The sequence below is a fragment of the Oryctolagus cuniculus genome, chromosome 7 (genome assembly GCF_051225735.1).
Source record: "Oryctolagus cuniculus isolate XC-2025 breed Fujian yellow rabbit chromosome 7, ASM5122573v1, whole genome shotgun sequence".
NCBI lineage: Eukaryota > Metazoa > Chordata > Mammalia > Lagomorpha > Leporidae > Oryctolagus > Oryctolagus cuniculus.
The window spans coordinates 94,688,491-94,706,653 of NC_142873.1; the positions used below are offsets into that span (position 1 = coordinate 94,688,491).

General features: G+C 38.1%; 1 protein-coding gene across 4 annotated transcripts in view; it reads left to right on the top strand.

Moving 5' to 3' along the window:
- USP33 (ubiquitin specific peptidase 33) overlaps positions 1-18,163 on the top strand; it is a 72,301-nt gene that overhangs the window by 35,558 nt on the left and 18,580 nt on the right. For 2 of the 4 annotated variants that reach the window (XM_051857562.3, XM_051857559.3), the window contains exons 11-20: positions 2,577-2,717; positions 4,892-5,004; positions 6,494-6,666; positions 6,764-6,858; positions 7,768-7,801; positions 11,965-12,010; positions 12,502-12,682; positions 14,189-14,315; positions 14,944-15,113; positions 16,633-16,714. In XM_051857562.3, coding sequence (XP_051713522.2) covers positions 2,577-2,717; positions 4,892-5,004; positions 6,494-6,666; positions 6,764-6,858; positions 7,768-7,801; positions 11,965-12,010; positions 12,502-12,682; positions 14,189-14,315; positions 14,944-15,113; positions 16,633-16,714 — 1,162 coding nt within the window. The remainder of the gene's footprint in view (positions 1-2,576; positions 2,718-4,891; positions 5,005-6,493; positions 6,667-6,763; positions 6,859-7,767; positions 7,802-11,964; positions 12,011-12,501; positions 12,683-14,188; positions 14,316-14,943; positions 15,114-16,632; positions 16,715-18,163) is intronic. The other 2 variants (XM_051857560.3, XM_051857561.3) reach the window with 1 other exon arrangement.

The following is an 18,163-nucleotide window of genomic DNA, read 5'->3' on the forward strand; positions in this document are numbered from 1 at the left end:
GCTGGGCTAGTCTGAAACCAGGAGCCAGGAGCTTCTTTCAGCTCTTGCGTGTGGGTGCAAGGGCCCGAGCACTTAGGGCATCCAGTCTCCACTGCTTTCTCAGGCACATTACCCAGGAGCTGGATTGGAAGAGGACCAGCTGGGACTTGAACCAGCACCCATATGGGATGCTGGTACTGCATGTGGCAGCCTAACCTGTTATACCACAGTGCCAGCACCCAATATACTTTTTTTTTTTTTTAACATTTATTTTATTTGGAAGACAGAGTTTTAAAGAGAAGGAGGGTTGAAGAGAGACCTTCCATCTGCTGGTTCACTCCCCAAATGTCCACAGAGTTCTAGGTTCTCAAGCCAGAGCCTAGAACTCCATCTAGGTCTCTAGTGTAGGTGGCAGGGGCCCAAGTACTTGAGTCATCTTCCACTGCTTTCCCAGGCACATTCGCAGAGAGCTGGATTTGAAGTGGAGCAACCAGGATTCAAATTAGTGCTCATAAAGGATGCTGGTATTGGAAGTTGCAGCTTAGCCTGCTGAATCACAGTGGCCTGTATATTTATGTTCTCAAAAGTTAATCACCTTGGCTTAAAGTGGTATCTAGTTACCCAAAAGTTTTTAAGATTTGACCGTCAGAGGTTCAAATTATGTGATTTTAAAAGAAATGAGTACCATACAAGTAACAAAAAGTTATTTCTTCCATAATTACTTAAGAGTGAGGGCCACTAAACTAGGTATTTGAAGGAGTCCAAAATTCCTTTTTGAGGAAGAGTATTTCCTTAGCCTTAGGAATAATCTTGCTTCACCTGTATATATTACATGGAGGCCTAATCAGGAAGTCAGGTTCTGTAGTTATTCTGATCTTGTGTAGGAGTTGTATAGACCATTTTATATGTCAGTGTTGAAATACTGTCTAGCCCTTTCTTGTCAGAAGTTCTACAAAAGTCCTATTAAGCCTGATTCAGCAACATACTGGTCCTTTATTACTCTGTAACAGATTTGTTCTTGTACATAGTGACTAGGTAATGACCTGAATTACTGGTCTGAGTTTTGTTTTGTTTTGTTTTTCTTTTTAAGATTTATTTTATTTGAAAGAGTTGAACATAGAGACACACAAACACAAAGAGAGAAATCTTCATGCACTGGTTCACTTCCCAAGTGGCTGCATGGCCAGAACTGGGCCAGACAGGAGCCAGGAACTTCTTTCAGGTCTCCTACAAGGGTGCAGGGGCCCAAGGACCCAGGCCATCCTCTGCTGCTTTTCACAGTCCATTAACAAGGAGCTGGATCAGCAGTGAAGCAGCTGGAACTCAAACCGGTTGCCCATATGGGATGCTGTTACCACAGGCGGCAGCTTCAGCTACTGTGCCACAACGCCTGCCCCTATTTTATGTGTTTTAAAAGACTTGATGAAAAAGGTGATAAAGGATAAATGACACAAAACCTAAAGTATTTACTATCTAGCCCCTGACTCAGATCACATTAACTTTATTCCCTACTGAATACCCTGGAGGAATCTTTTCACCCTTTAAATTATTCAGTGCAAAGTAGTTATGGTTGAAATATTGGGAAATGCCTATGTGAATCGGAACTCCACAATATCTGAAAAGAATCCATGAAGACATTCTGGTTCAGGGTCTCTTACAAATTATTCTTTTCTCTTCACTCAAAATACTCCTTGAGCACAATCCTTTGCCTTTGAATACATGTTAGACACCAGGAATCCAAAAACAAACTATCAGGACTGTCATGGAGCTTATACTTTTCTTTATTCATATAATTTAGGTCTAAAAAAGATCATTTCCTAATGAAGTGGTCTGTTTCCTTTATCATAGTTAACAATAAGATAATTATGCCTAAAGTTGTTTTAGTTTGATTACTTTTGTAGTCTAGGAAAATAATCTCTTATTTTCCCATGTATTTTTTTTTTTTTTAAGATTTATTTTTATTTGAAAGAATTCGAGAGGTAGAGAGAGAGAGAGAAAGAGCTCTTTCATCTGCTGGTTCACTCCCCACATGGCCACAATGGCTGGAGCTGAGGCAATCCAAGATCGGGAACCAGAATCTGCTTCCAGATCTCCCCATGTGGGTGCAGGGGCCCAAGGACTTGAACTATCCTCTACTGCTTTCCCAGGCCATAGCAGAGAGCTGGATCATAAGAGAGGCAGCTGGGACTACATCTGGTGCCTATATGGGATGCTGGCACTTCAGATCGGGCCTTTAACCTGCTGCACCACAGCACCAGCCTGTAGAATTCAAAAACTATCCTGAATGTCTTGTTTAAAAAACACAAAAAATTATATTTGGAAAAATAGGATACTCTTTGTATTTCCACAGCTCATTTTCTAAATTACCTACCACAGTAGTGTATCATAAACATTAACTGGTAGAAAACAGGTGGATTCATAGGTAGAAAGTTATTATTTTTCCGCTTAGCAGTTATTCTATGAATCAAATATTTCACCTGTCATTTGTTGATGTTGATTTTATTCAGAATATGATACTAAGAAATCTTTCAACTAATATGGGGTAGGTAAACTGATTTTAATATGTAAGATAATAATACAAATTTTAAATGTTTCAGAATATATCACTGATGTCCATTTGAATGACCTGTCTACACCACAGATTCTTCCTTCCAATGAAGGTGTTAATCCACGTTTGTCAACAAGCCCCCCTAAATCAGGAAATCTGTGGCCGGGATTGACACCTACACACAAAAAAGGTAAAAAGATTACCTGTACAAGTTCCTGTGCTTTGGATCTTAATTTAGAATGCTGATTTTGATATTTGGTAATTAAAAGTGTGAATTATGAGATGTTATTTGATCTATGAAAATCAAAAACATAGTTTTATGCAACTTCGGTTTTGTGTGTGGTACTCTGGTTTTTAAAAATTTAAATATAGTTGAATTCATTTTTCTTGTGTAAAGTCTGTGGTTTTTGTTTTTTTTTTTTCCCCCCAAGATTTATTTGGCCGGTGCCAGGACTCAATAGGCTAATCCTCTGCCTGCGGCGCCGGCACACCTGGTTCTATTCCCACACCTGGTCCTAGTCCCGGTCAGGGGCGGATTCTGTCCTGGTTGCTCTTCTTCCAGTCCAGCTCTCTGCTGTGGCCCGGGAAGGCAGTGGAGGATGGCCCAAGTCCTTGAACCCTGTACCTGCATGGGAGACCAGGAGAGGCACCTGGCTCCTGGCTTCGGATCAGCACAGTGCGCCGGCCGCGGCGGCCATTGTGGGGTGAACCAATGGAGGGGGAGGACCTTTCTCTATGTCTCTCTCTCTCACTGTCCACTCTGCCTGTCAAAAAAAAAATATTTATTTATTTGAAAGAGTTACGCAGAGAGAGGAGAGGCAGAGAGAGAGAGAGGTCTTCCATCCGATGGTTCACTCTCCAGATGGCCTCAACGGCCAGAGCTACACTGATCCGAAGCCAGGATCCAGGAGCTTCTTCCAGATCTCCCACGTGGGTGCAGGGGCCCAAACACTTGGGCCATCTTCTACTGCTATCCCAGGCCACAGCAGGGAGCTGAATTGGAAGAGGAGCAGGCAGGACTCAAAGCGGCGCCCATATGGGATGCCGGCGCTTCAGGCCAGGGCATTAACCCGCTGTGCCACAGTGCTGGGCCCCAAGTCTGTGGGTTTTAATATATGCATAGATGTTTATGCATAGATGTTTATTATCACAAATAATGCAGAATACAAAACACTTCTAATACCCCAAGAATTTCCTCATACTAATCCTTTGTAATTAGATCATCCCCCAACTCCTGAGCCCTGGCACCGTTGATCCCCTAGTCCTCTTGTTTTACCTTTTCCCACAGTGTTGTATGATGTCATATAAATGGAATCATACATTATAGTCTTTGAATCAAGCTTCTTTTAACAACTCACTTGAGAATCAATCACTTTATTGCATATCTGAATAGTTTGTTCTATTTTGTTACAGAATTATAATTCATGATATGACTATATCACCATTCTTTCATTCATTCAGGGACTTTTGAAGTGTTTCCAAGTTTTATTATTAATAATGCCATTTTAAATGTGTCTGTAGCTTTTATGAATCTACGTTTGATTTGTGTAGGATAAATACTTAGAAGTAGGTTTATTGTGTTTTTTATTCTTTTTATGCTTAACATTGTACAAATGTGCCAAACTTTTCTAGAGTAATGTTACCATTTTGCATTACCATCAGCTATCTGTAAGAACCTGGTGTTATAAAATGTGAAAGTATGAAACTCAGAAAAAAATTTAGGGAGAAAGTTATTAACTTGGGTTAGGCAAACAGTTCTCAGAAACATCAAAGACATCAAAAACATCCATAAAGAAAAAATGTTTTTCTTAGCAAAAGACATTTTTAGGAGAATGAAAAGATTTAGGAGGAAATAATTTGCAAATCACATAGCTGACAAAAGATTTGTATTCATAAATACACAAAGGACTCTCAAAGCTTAATAATAGAATCCTGCCATCAAATAAAGCCTCAGTTAGAAGCAAAAATGAGTTAAGAGCAGAATTAGTTTGAAGACTTGATTGAGAATAGCTCTCTTATTTCATCTTGGGGTTTCCTTTCCACTTTCTAATATTTTTCCCTCTTCCTTTGATCCACAGAACATTAATACTTAACTGATGAGACATTTTGCATATAGAAAATGGATATTGTGCTAATTCAAGTTTTTTCACTTTCCCATATATACATTTATGGTATCCAAGATAATAAAATAAATATTCTTTTAAAAACCTTATCTGACTTGTTTCTGTTACGTTTTTGGTAATGCTTTTCATGGGTATTTTGAAAATTTCTTTATGTATTAATTTTAACTGTTAAAGATTCTAGAGGAAATTGTTAAAGGAATTACTTCTTTTTTAATGTTTTACATTTATTTTGCAATTTTAGTTCAGTCTGCATCTCCAAAGAGAAAAAAACAGCACAAGAAATACAGAAGTGTTATTTCAGACATATTTGATGGAACGATCATTAGTTCAGTGCAGTGTCTGACTTGTGACAGGGTGAGTATGAGGGAATTAAAAAAACCTGAAAAAATAGTGTGAAAAGTTTAACCACTCCTCCTTGCTACCAGTGATCATGTATACATTCTTGTCTTTGTATTAATATAGTTTGATTCTAGAAGTAGAATTACTTTTTTGGAAATTAACAGCAATGTACTTTTTTGAAGGATTGGTCTTGACCCATCATTGACAGGCTAAGCATGTGTTAGCAGGAGAAATTGCTAAATTCTAAATTTGTGTTTTGATTACATAGAAAGTGAGACGTTGCTCAGCAGCACAGAGTTAGTAACACATGACTATTCTCTCAGGACTTGTGAAATTAGTATGCTGGGAAACTGTTGCTATTCATAGACCCAAGGCAGTTGAAAGTATCTCTTACATTTGGTTTTACTTAAAGCTTGTCAGTATTTTCTCAAGTTAAGAATGAGCTTAAATAATAAAAGTAGTGTCAAATTTATAAACAGTAGCAAAGGCATAAATTAAAAATGCACGAGAGTTCTTAAATACCTCTAAATCCCTCAGTTTCTCTGAACCTTTCATAATGAATCTGAATTAACATCTTAACAAAATTTGAGTTTTCAGTTGTTACATTAGAATCTTCAGTCAAATTTAAGACTTTCAATGGGATTATTTTAAAGTAGTTTATTTTAGTATTAAAAATTTAAGTAGAATTATCCATAAATGTTTTCAGATATAGTCATATACTGTGTGATGTTTCACTTGATGACTGACTATGTACATCTTGTATGATAATATCTAGAGATATAGTAGCCATTTAAGTTTGTATATGTACACTGTATATCTTCACAAATATCACCTATTGCAAAGCAACATCTATATTTAAAATCAGATCCTAGATTTTGCATTCACCTTTTTTAATATAATTAAAAAACAATTTAAAGAGTTTTTGAGAGACAGAAGAAAAAAGCTCCCATCCTCTGATTCACTTCCCAAATGCCCATATCAGGGCGAGGGCAAGGCTGGGAATGGAAACTGAATCTAGGTTTCCACATGGGTGGTAGGGACCCAGCCATCACTTGCTGCTTCCCAGAATCTTCATTGGCAGGAAGCTGGAATTGTGGGCCAGGGCTGTAAAGTACACCCCAGTACTCACAGTTTGGACCATGGGCCTCTTAACTTGACATCTTAACCACAATGCCTACTCCTGCCCCCCTGGACTCTGTTAAGCATTTTTAAACTATTAGTAAAGGTCAGTTTCCAAAATAAATATAGTAGTGCATAGATTCTGAACCTCAGGCTGCAATGACTGGATTTGGGGTACTATTTTCAGTGCTGCAGTATCTGTCTATAATGTACAACACCTGATATAGAGCAAGTGGTTCTTTGCTGTTACTATTGAAAAAGTTTTGAGTTTTTAAAATTTATTTTTGCTTATTATAACTTGTTTTGATTTTTGGAGTAAAAAATTAACCTTATAAATGTTTGTACTGGATTATTCATCCCATTTTTAAAACAAAAACAATTTTAGGTGTCTGTAACCCTCGAGACCTTTCAAGATCTGTCCTTGCCAATTCCTGGCAAGGAAGACCTTGCTAAGCTGCACTCATCAAGTCATCCAACTTCTATAGTCAAAGCAGGATCATGTGGCGAAGCGTATGCTCCACAGGGGTGGATAGCTTTTTTCATGGAATATGTGAAGAGGTATGTATTTATTTTCTTGCCATTAATTCGTTGTTAAACTGCTGTTTCTGCTGTACTGGCAGAACACTTCCTTTTTTTTCTATCAATGATGTTTCAGGTTTGTTGTCTCATGTGTCCCTAGCTGGTTTTGGGGTCCAGTAGTAACCTTGCAAGATTGTCTTGCTGCCTTCTTTGCCAGAGATGAACTAAAAGGTAAGAACCATGATAATATCTTTGGCTAAATTGTTGTAGGTGAATCTCAAGTACTAGTGGGACTAAATATAAAATGTATCCGTAAGTGCTTAATTTTTTTTAAGGATTTATTTCACTTATTTGAAAGGCAGAGTTTCAGAGACGTCTTCCAACCACTGATTCATTACCCAAATGGCTGCAATGGCCATAGCTGGGCTAGTCTGAAGCCAGGATCTTCCTCTGGGTCTCAAGTGGGTACAAAGCCTAAGGACTTGGGCCATGTTCTGCTTTCCCAGGTGCATTAGCAAGCAGCTGGATCAGAAGTAGAACAGCCAGGATTTGGAACTGTAGCCCATGTGGTATGCCAAGGCTGCAGGCAATTGCTTAACCCTCTATTCCAGAACACTGGCCCTTATAAATGGTTAATATTAAGGCAGCTTAAATAGTACTTGCCCATTGCCAGTGTCTACATTATATAACTGTATTATATAAGTATATAACTATATTATTTAACTATAATGAGAAAAGAAAAACTGTATCCTGAAGCAATTTATATAAACTGTAGCATAAGACAGCATGATATGTGATGGGTCTTAAAGCTGTTCTAGAATTGAAAAAAGGGAAAACTCATCCAAAACAATGAACTTATTTATCTATCTATCTGGAGTTGTCTTTGAAGTCTTCCTTATTTAAATATCCTTCACTAATTTTGCATGTCCAGTTCCTTACTTGGATTTATGACAAACTATTCATAAATTTTCTTGAATGAATTAAGGAAAAGAATGTTATTTGCTGTAGGCCTTCAATCTTGAAAATAGGTGAGAGAAGATGTTTAAGATTGTTGTCAGTATGTGACAAAGGATTGCAGAACCAAAAGAAAAGAATTTTTTGTTGATTTGAGAGGGAGTAACCACATGTTTCTATTTGCAGGTGACAATATGTACAGTTGTGAAAAATGCAAAAAGTAAGTGACGTTGACAGTGCTTATAGTTGCATGTTGTATTTTTTTTTTACTCAGTTGAATTGGACACATGAAGCTAAATTTGACACCATATTTAGAAAAACACAAGCCAGAAAGCTTTGTCTGATAATGTACAAATTGTTTATTCTGTAAAATAAATTGAAGATAAAAATTCAACATTCAATAGGCTTATATAATACATATAAGTTTATATACATATATATTTTTTAATTTATTTATTTGACAGGCACAGAAATTGGGGGTGGGTTGGGGATGATTATCTTCCATCTGCTAGTTCATTCCTCAAATGGCTGTGACAGTCAGGATCAGGCCAGGCCAAAGCCAGGTGCTTGGAACTCCTTCTGGGTTCCCCACACGGGCAGCAGAGGTCCAAGTACCTGCGCTGCCATCTGCTGCTTTCCTAGGTGCATTAACAAGGTGCTGGATGGGCAGGGGAACAGCAGGGACTTGTATCAGCACTCCAACTTAGGAGGCCAGTATCACAGGTGCTGACTTAACTCACCGTGCCACAGTACTGACTCTGAAAGTATATATTTTGAGGCATGAAATAAGTATGGGATTTTTGCATCACATATTTTCTTAGGTAAGGCAATATTCTCTCCTATATTATCATTTTAACAGGCTACATTCAGCAAGTAAAAGATAGTTTCAAATTTGCATAAAATTCAGAAAGGTGATGCCAACTTTTACATTTTCAGTATGAGCAGAATAGGACAGTTGAACCCTGATTTTGTTGTAGCAGCTTCCTTTTTCTGTCTTTTAATATTAATTCAGACTTCCCATGTTGGAAGTGAGATACACAGCAGACCCATAGAATGGCAGATGTCCTAAACAGCACTCTGGCCTCAGAATCAGCCCTTAAGGCATGGGGATCTGGCTGAAAAGCCCATGAGAGTATTTCAGGCATGGAAGGCCAAGACACTCTGGGAAAAAAAAAAAAACCTAAATGAAAGATCTCCGTGAGTGAGATCCCAGTGGAAAGAATGGGTCATCAAAGAAGGAGGTACCTTTCTCTGAAGGGAAGAGAGAACTTCCACTTTGACCATGGCCTTGTCTAAATATGATCAGAGTCGGTGAACTCAGGGGGCTAGCATAGCCTTGGCAGCTCATGACAAGAGCCTAGGGTGATTACTGATGCCATAAACAAGAGTGTCAGTTTTTTTTTTTTTTTTTTTAACTTTTATTTAATGAATATAAATTTCCAAAGTACAGCTTATGGATTACAGTGGCTTCCCCCCCATAACGTCCCTCCAACCCGCAACCCTCCCCTTATCCACTCCCTCTCCCCTTCCATTCACATCAAGATTCATTTTCGATTCTCTTTATATACAGAAGATCAGTTTAGCATACATTAAGTAAAGATTTCAACAGTTTGCTCCCACACAGAAACATAAAGTGAAAAATACTGTTGGAGTACTAGTTATTAAATCTCTTAGCACACTAAGGACAAAGATCCTACATGAGGAGTAAGTGCACAGTGACTCCTGTTGTTGACTTAACAAATTGACACTCTTGTTTATGGCATCAGTAATCACCCTAGGCTCTTGTCATGAGCTGCCAAGGCTATGGAAGCCCCCTGAGTTCACTGACTCTGATCATATTTAGACCAGGCCATGGTCAAAGTGGAAGTTCTCTCCTCCCTTCAGAGAAAGGTACCTCCTTCTTTGATGACCCATTCTTTCCACTGGGATCTCACTCGTGGAGATCTTTCATTTAGGTTTTTTTTTTCCCCCCGAGAGTGTCTTGGCTTTCCATGCCTGAAATACTCTCATGGGCATTTCAGCCGGATCCGCATGCCTTAAGGGCTGATTCTGAGGCCAGAGTGCTGTTAGGACATTTGCCATTCTATGGGTCTGCTGTGTATCTCACTTCCCATGTTGGATCATTCTCTCCCTTTTTGATTCTATCAGCTAGTATTTGCAGACACTAGTCTTGTTTATGTGATCCCTTTGGTTCTTAGCCCAATCATTATGATCAATTGTGAACAGAAATTGATCACTGGGACTAGTGAGATGGCCTTGGTACATGCCACCTCGATGGGATTGAATTCGAATCCCCTGGTATGATTCTAACTCTACTGTTTGAGGTAAGTCAGCTTGAGCATGTCCCGAATTGCACATCTCTTCCCTCTCTTATTCCCACTCTTATATTTAACAGCGATCACTTTTCAGTTAAGTTTCAGCACTTAAGAAGAATTGTGTATTGATTACAGTATTCAACCAAAAGTATTAAGTAGAACAAACAAAAAAATACTAAAAGGGATAACATATTAAGCTGCTCATCAACAGTCAGGGTGAGGGCTGATCAAGTCACCGTTTCTCATAGTGTTCATTTCACTTTAACAGGTTTCCTTTTTGGTGCTCAGTTAGTTGTCAAAGAGTGTCAATTTGTTAAGTCAACAACAGGAGTCACTGTGCACTTATTCCTCATGTAGGATCTTTGTCCTTAGTGTGCTAAGAGATTTAATGCTATAACTAGTACTCCAACAGTATTTTTCACTTTATGTTTCTGTGTGGGAGCAAACTGTTGAAATCTTTACTTAATGTATGCTAAACTGATCTTCTGTATATAAAGAGAAACGAAAATGAATCTATATGTGAATGGAAGGGGAGAGGGAGTGGGAAAGGGGAGGGTTGCGGGTTGGAGGGACGTTATGGGGGGGAAGCCATTGTAATCTATAAGCTGTACTTTGGAAATTTATATTCATTAAATAAAAGTTAAAAAAAATATTAATTCAGACTTGCAAATCTCCTTGGTGGTAGTCAGAAAAAAGTTATTGGAGACTTGATAAAGATGGCTATTTTTTTAGGTAAATTGGAAAATTTTTCTGAATCTCTGCAATAGAAAAATAGTGGCTTCTAATAAAATACAGCATCTTAATACTACAGAATTTTGAGGCCAGTGTTGCCAGCATGCCATGTGACTGCTGGTTCAAGTCTCAGATGCTCCAGTTCTGAACCAGCTCCCTGCTAATGCCTGGGAAAGCAGCAGATGATGGCCCAAGTGCTTGGGCCCCTGCCACACAACATAGGAGACCCGGATGGAATTCCTAGCTCCTGGCTTTGGCTGTGGCAGCATTTTGAGGAGTAAACCAGTGGATAGCAGATTGATCTTTCTGTGTCTTTCCTTCTCTGTCTTTTAAGTAAGTAAGTAAAGTAAAAAAAAAAAAAGGAATAATAACAAAAAATACAGGCTTCTGGCTATTGGCAATAAACTCAGGAAAACAGTGTCCGCAGCTTTGAGTCCTTTACATAACAGAAAGGAATGATAACACAGTTTGACTAAACAAAAATGCTGCCTTGTACTTTGGAAAGATTTTATCGGTTTGTCCTTGAAGTCTTAGCTGATAGCTGAAGAGGGTACTGACCTGGAGAAAGATCCTTTCTTGTAAAGCATACTAGGAAAAAGATAATAGTGAAAATCCAAATCAAAAGTAGAGATTTGTCAGGTATTAATATTGATTATTAAGTCATCTTTTATATCAAGTTTTTCCCACTCCTTTTTTAAAAAGATTTATTTATTTGAAAGGCAGGGTTACAGAGAGGAGAGATAGCAAGATCTCCCATCTGCTGGTTCACTTACTAAATGCTTGCTTGTAAGAGCCTGGAGCTTCATTTAAGTCTTCCACAGGGGTGCAGTGGCCCAAGGACTTGGGCTATCTTCTGCTGCTTTTCCAGGCGTGTTAGCAGGGAGTGCGATCAGAAGTCGAGCAGCTGGAGCTTGAACCAGTGCCCACATGGGATGCTGACATTGCAGGCAACGGCCCAAAAGTGTTTTTTTTCCCACATTTAAGAATAAAAGTTTTAATATATTTATCTGAACTACAAATTTATAAAGTTAGAATTTTGCTTTATCCAGTTTTATTTAGTATCTGTTATAAAGCTATAGCCAAAATAAATAGGAGCACATTTGTTTCTCCAAAAAATGATTTTCATCAGCTGCCTTCAATTATATTACTGATATCTTTATATCAATTATTTTTGGCAATAAGGAACCCTAGTGTTTTATTATTTATGGTATAACATAATTCAGTAGTAAACATTTCTAGACTGATACCTTTTGTCTTTATTTTCTAAGAATTTTTATGTTATATTTAAAGATATTAAACTTCTTGTAGATTCATTGGTTTTCTTTTTCCCACCTAGATTAAGGAATGGAGTAAAATTTTGTAAAGTACAAAAATTTCCTGAGGTATGAACTTTATTTTAATTCAATTTGTTTTATGTGCTAAAGCATTAATATAACACAGTGTAGAAATAAATTCTTTTAGCATGATTGAAAAATGGAATGGACTGTAAGAGCCCATAATGGTGTTCTCTGTTGAACATGATTTAAATAATGTAAGATCTTGCAAGAGTATAAAGAATAAAATTAGGAAAACAAATATCAGTATACTTAAAAGCAACATGTTTCACCGTTTCCACATTTTGAGCATTTCTGGACTCAGGTTGTAATTGCAGGTTAATGTTTAAACTTGAGACAATATCAGTTTTTAATAGACTTCTTTATCTAGCGGATAAAATTAAGTAAAATATTAGGTAATGTTACCTTTGTAAATTTATTTTGATTGAACAAGTTTCTTCTTGTAGAATGATAATGTTTATGTAGTAAGTTTTACCACTTGGAATGTTTTCAGTTTTTTCTAATGATAAATTAGGGTTTTGAATTTTGTTGTCTTTTAGATTTTATGCATCCACCTTAAAAGATTCAGACATGAACTGATGTTTTCCACCAAAATCAGCACTCATGTTTCATTTCCACTGGAAGGCCTGGATCTCCAGCCATTTCTTGCTAAGGATAGTCCAACTCAAATTGTGACTTACGATCTTTTGTCAGTCATTTGTCATCATGGAACTGCAAGTAGTAAGTACACAGCTCTAACTTTTGTTCTTAGATTAAATAGAAGTAAAACATATGAATTAATCTCTTATGTAAGACTTACCTGACCAGAATAAAAAATGTAAAAAGTTAAAAGCAAAAGATTTTACTGCTGTTTTTAAAAAACATGCCATATTTTCAGCTTAAAAAATATTAAACATTAATGGAGATGGAAATACTTTTTACCTTGATTTGATTAGTATACATTGTATACATATATTAAATTATCACATGGGCCTCATAAATATGTACACTTTTGTGTCAGTTTAAAACATTTGTTGATAAAAAAATCGCAGGTGAAAATTTGGTGCAGCAATTAAGCCACTGCTTGGGGTGACTGCATCCCATATTGGAGTGCCTGTGTTCAAGGCCCGAATCTGTTTCTGCATCTAACTTCCTGCTAACACACACTCTGAAAGTACTTAGATCCATGCCACACAGTAGACCCAGATGGAGTTCAGAGCTCCTGGCTTTGGCCTGGCCCAGTCCCAGGTGTTGCAGGCATTTGGGGGAATGCATCAACAGATGGAAGATCTTTCTTCTATTAGCTGTCTGTCTCTGCTTTTCACATAAATGGGGAAAAAAAAGTCAGACAATTTTAGGAAATTATTTTTTACTATGATTAGAATATTAGAAATCAGGGCCGGCGCCGTGGCTCAATAGGCTAATCCTCCACCTTGCGGCGCCGGCACACCGGGTTCTAGTCCCGGTTGGGGCGCCGGATTCTGTCCCGGTTGCCCCTCTTCCAGGCCAGCTCTCTGCTATGGCCAGGGAGTGCAGTGGAGGATGGCCCAGGTGCTTGGGCCCTGCACCCCATGGGAGACCAGGAAAAGCACCTGGATCCTGGCTCCTGCCATCGGATCAGCGCGGTGCGCCGGCTGCAGCAGCGGCCATTGGAGGGTGAACCAACGGCAAAAGGAAGACCTTTCTCTCTCTGTCCCTCTCTCACTGTCCACTCTGTCAAAAAAAAAAAAAAAAAAAAGAATGTTAGAAATCATATTGTATAAGTTAAATAATAATGACTTTAATATTTTTTTACTGGTTTTCTTTTTTAAAAATTATTTGAGAGAGAGAAAATACTTCACCCACTGGTACATTTCCCCAAATGCCCACAGTGGCTGGGCAAGGCTGAACTGAAGCCAGGAACAGAAAAATCTAGGCCTCTCATGTGGGTGGCAGTACCTCAGTTACTTGAGCCATCACTGCTGTCTCCTAGGGTCTACATTGGCAGGAAGTTGGAGGTAGGCACTTGGAATCAAACCCAAGCACTCCAATGTGGGATTTGGATGTTTTAACTAGTTACTTGACTACCAGGCTAAATGCCTGCTCCAATGCTGCATTTTTTTTAAGATTATACTTTCTGTCCTTCATTTCTTCAAATGGTTGTATGTCTCAGCTGCTGTCGAAGGCCTTGGGGATACAAAAGGTTTCTTCTTCCATTCTTGTTTTAATTTTGTGTTACTGAAATAATTTCTTTTCCCTTGAATTCAGGTGGACATTATATAGCCTACTGCCGAAATAATTTAAATAATCTCTGGTATGAATTTGATGATCAGAGTGTCACTGAAGTTTCAGAATCTACCGTACAAAATGCAGAAGCTTATGTTCTTTTCTATAGGTAACTGAAGTACACAAACTACTTTTACAAATATCAAAGAGTATCTCCCTCTTTGGGCTTTTTTAGAGTTTCAAATGGATTGCTGAGTAAAAGATTAGAAATTATTGTACTCTATTGAGTAAAGTAAAAATTTGTATGCAGAATGATCATATGTTCAAAATATGTTAAATCATTTACATGAATGACAGTCATACATTTTGCTTTAGAAAGATTGTCTTTAATAATCCCTACCACTAGTGTTAATTTTTAAGTGCCAGATTTTTTCTCCTACCATAGTGAATAAAGGCAGTATCACTATAAAAATCTTGGGTATTTTTTCAGTATCTTATGAAAGAAAATGTTAGCTACTAAAACAGGAACACAGATTATTTAGGTTGCTCTTAACAACAAACTTTGCCTAATGTGTAACAGTAGTTTTGTGGACACCTGTAGTTGAGACAGAGTATTGCCTCTAGAGGATGTGTAATGTATTTGAGAAGTGATAAAGGTATATTTCTCTTAAAATTCCAAAGACTGAATGAGGTCTATGATATTAATTTATGTGCTAAGTATAATAAGAAGAAAAATCTACCTATTAATCTGTTGTAGTAAGAAGCATATTGAACTAGCTACTCATTGTCCTTAATAGGAAGAGCAGTGAAGAAGCACAAAAAGAGAGGCGAAGAATTTCAAACCTGTTGAACATAATGGAACCAAGCCTCCTTCAGTTTTACATTTCTCGACAGTGGCTAAATAAGTTCAAGACCTTTGCTGAACCTGGCCCTATTTCTAATAATGACTTTCTCTGTATTCACGGAGGTAAGAGATTCTGCAGTTCAAAGAAGTGGCAAGGGTTTGGTATTCAGTAATTAGCTTATTAGGAAAAAGCCAAGAATTTTACTCTTCCACTTATTTCTCATTTTCCATTATTGGTCCAATTTAGTATGTTTAATCCCATATAGCTTCAAAAATTGGCCTTTTCTTTCTAATTGTAAGCAATCTGGACTCTTGAACCCAAGTTTGAGTATCCATTTCAAACTGTGCTTTAGACCGAAAAAAAAGACCCTATCTCTTCTCAGAGATCTGATTGCATAGTAGAGTCAGATACATAGTCAGTTACAGTACAGTGAGCTCTTCCACAGATATTACACATGATTTTTCTTAGCTGAGAGCATTCTTATGCTAGTTGTTTCAGCCACCAATGTGGAATGGTTCTTTACCCCATTTATCTGAATTAATAACTAGCTGTTTTCTGAAGTATGGAAACTGAAAAAACCTCATAGTTATTTGTTAAGTATAATTTATGCCTTTATAATTGCTATGTTATCTGCTACATAGGTAATACCTTCAGTATAGAGTCCTACAGAAATAGAACCTTTTTCTGGCACTTTTATTAACCCTCATGGATGAAAACTCAGTATTCTTTTTTGTTGTTGTTAACTTATTTTTATGTATTGAAAGGCAGAGTGACAGAGAGAGGGATCTCTTCCGTATGCCTTGATGCCTTAAATGCTTCTAACAGCCAGGACTGACCCATGCTGAAGCCAAGAATGAGAAACTCTATCCTGGGGTCCCACATGTATGACAGGTACCTGAGTACTTGAGCTGTTATCTGCTGCCTTCCACAGTACGCATTAACTGGAAGCTGGATCAGAAGTGGAGGCAAGACTTGATCACAGACAATGTGATAATGAGATGCAAGTGTTCTGAGCAGCAGTGTAGCACTCTGCCACAGTGCCTGCCACTCACTCAGTGTTCTTGTTAATTTTGTTGTATTCAAGCCACAGAGATAAGAATATCCTGTGTTAGTAGAGAACCCTAAACCTTAAAATTATTTTTAGTGTAGCTGTTAAGTCACCACTTGGGATGCCTTTATCTCACATGAAGTGCCTGGTTGAACCAGCTCCTCCACTTCAGATCCAGCTTGATTCAAATGAATGCCCTGGAAGGTAGCAGATGATGGCTCAAGAACATAGATTCCTGCCACCTGTGTAGGAGACCTGAATTGAGTTCAAACTCTTGGCTTCAGTCTGGCCCAGCCCTATTGTTGAAGACAAATTGAGAGTGAACCAGCAGATGAACGATCTTTCTCTCTCCCTCTCTCTCTCTCTTCCCCTTTCAAATGAAAAAAATTTTTAAAAAAATTTTTTTATTTTAAGGTGTATGTTCATCTTAAATAAATATAATCACCAAATACCTTATACTGAACTTTTTGGGAAGGGAAATTTAAGAATAACAATTGACTAGTCTTTAGTCGTTGTTAAAAAGTAAGATTAACCTTTCAAAGTATTATAAAGGAATTAAAGAATGAGATAGACCTGTCTAAACTTTCTTTTAGGTGTTCCCCCACGCAAGGCTAGTTATATTGAAGACCTCGTCTTGATGCTGCCTCAGAACATTTGGGATAACTTATATAGCAGGTTTGTTTCTTAAATTAGACAATATAGTATTGTGAAAATCAGTTAAAATGGTTAAAAGGCAATTGTATTATTTCACAGATGCCCTTTGTGCTCTATGTTGCTTACATAGAGTATCTCTTTTTTTTTCTCTTCATTCTAAAGTGTGAGTAGGAAGGCTTTGTAGCTAGTGTGGACCTAGTGTAGATAATTCTTATTTTATGTTCTGATTATCTTTCTGTGAAGTTATGCTGTGATATTTAGTTTTTAAAAAAAGATTTACGTGTTTACTTATTTGAAAGGCCGAGAGACAGAGAGGGGGAGATAGAGATATCTTCCATCTACTAGTTTGCTTCTCAAATTCCTGCAGCAGCTGGGTCTGGACCAGACTGAAGTCAGGAGCCAGGAACTCCATCCTGGTCTCCCACATAGGTGGCAAGGTCCCAAGTAGTTGGGCTGTCTTCTGCCTTCTCCCACACATTAGCAGGAAACTGGATCAGCAGCAGAACATCTGGGACTCAAATTGGTGCTCTGTTATAGGGTATCAGTGTCACAGATGGTGTCTTAATATGCTGTACCACAACGCAGATCCCATATATTTAACTTTAAATACTTTATTTTAAAGGTTTTACATATCTCCAACTCTAAAATTTTATACATGTACATATTTCCATAATTGGAAATTCTTACTCTTAAACTTTAGTTTTAATTTTTATTTTAAAACATTTTGCACGGGACAGGTGCTGTGGTGTGGTGGGTTAAGCCACGGCGTGCAGTGCTGGCATCCATATGGGTGCGGGTTCAAGACCCAGCTACTCCACTTCCAGTTCAACTCTCTGTCATGGCCTGGGAAAGCAATAGAAGATGACCCACGTCCTTGGGCCCCTGCACCCGCTTGGGAGACTCAGAGGAAGCTCCCGTCTCCTGGCTTCAGCTCCGCCTGATTTGGGAGTGAACCAGCGGATGGAAGATTCTCTCTATCTGCCTCTCCTTCTCTCTCTGTAACTCTTTCAAATAAACAAATCTTTAAAAATAACATTTTGCACTATAATTTCCCTATTAATTATGTTTTCCTTAGTTGAATGTAAAAGTAAAGAATTCCATGAATGCTTCCTTCTTGAGATGCTAGGAGAAACCTTCCATCTAATTAAACTTGACTATGACTATAGATATAACCAAGATTCTTATGTTGTAGGTCAATATCTGAACTACTTCCTTTACTTTGTTATTTCCTCTAACATTTTGAAGTATAGAATTAATTATAGGGGCCAGCACTGTGGCATAGTGTGTAAAGCTGCCGCCTGTACGGCTGGCATCCCATATGGGCGCCGGTTCGAGTCCCAGCTGTTCTGCTTCTGATCCAGCTCTCTGATATGGCCTGGGAAAGCAGTAGAAGGTGACTCAAGTCCTTGGGCCCCTGCATTCGTGTGGGAGACCCAGAAGAAGCTTTTGGCTCCTGGCTTCAGATCAGTC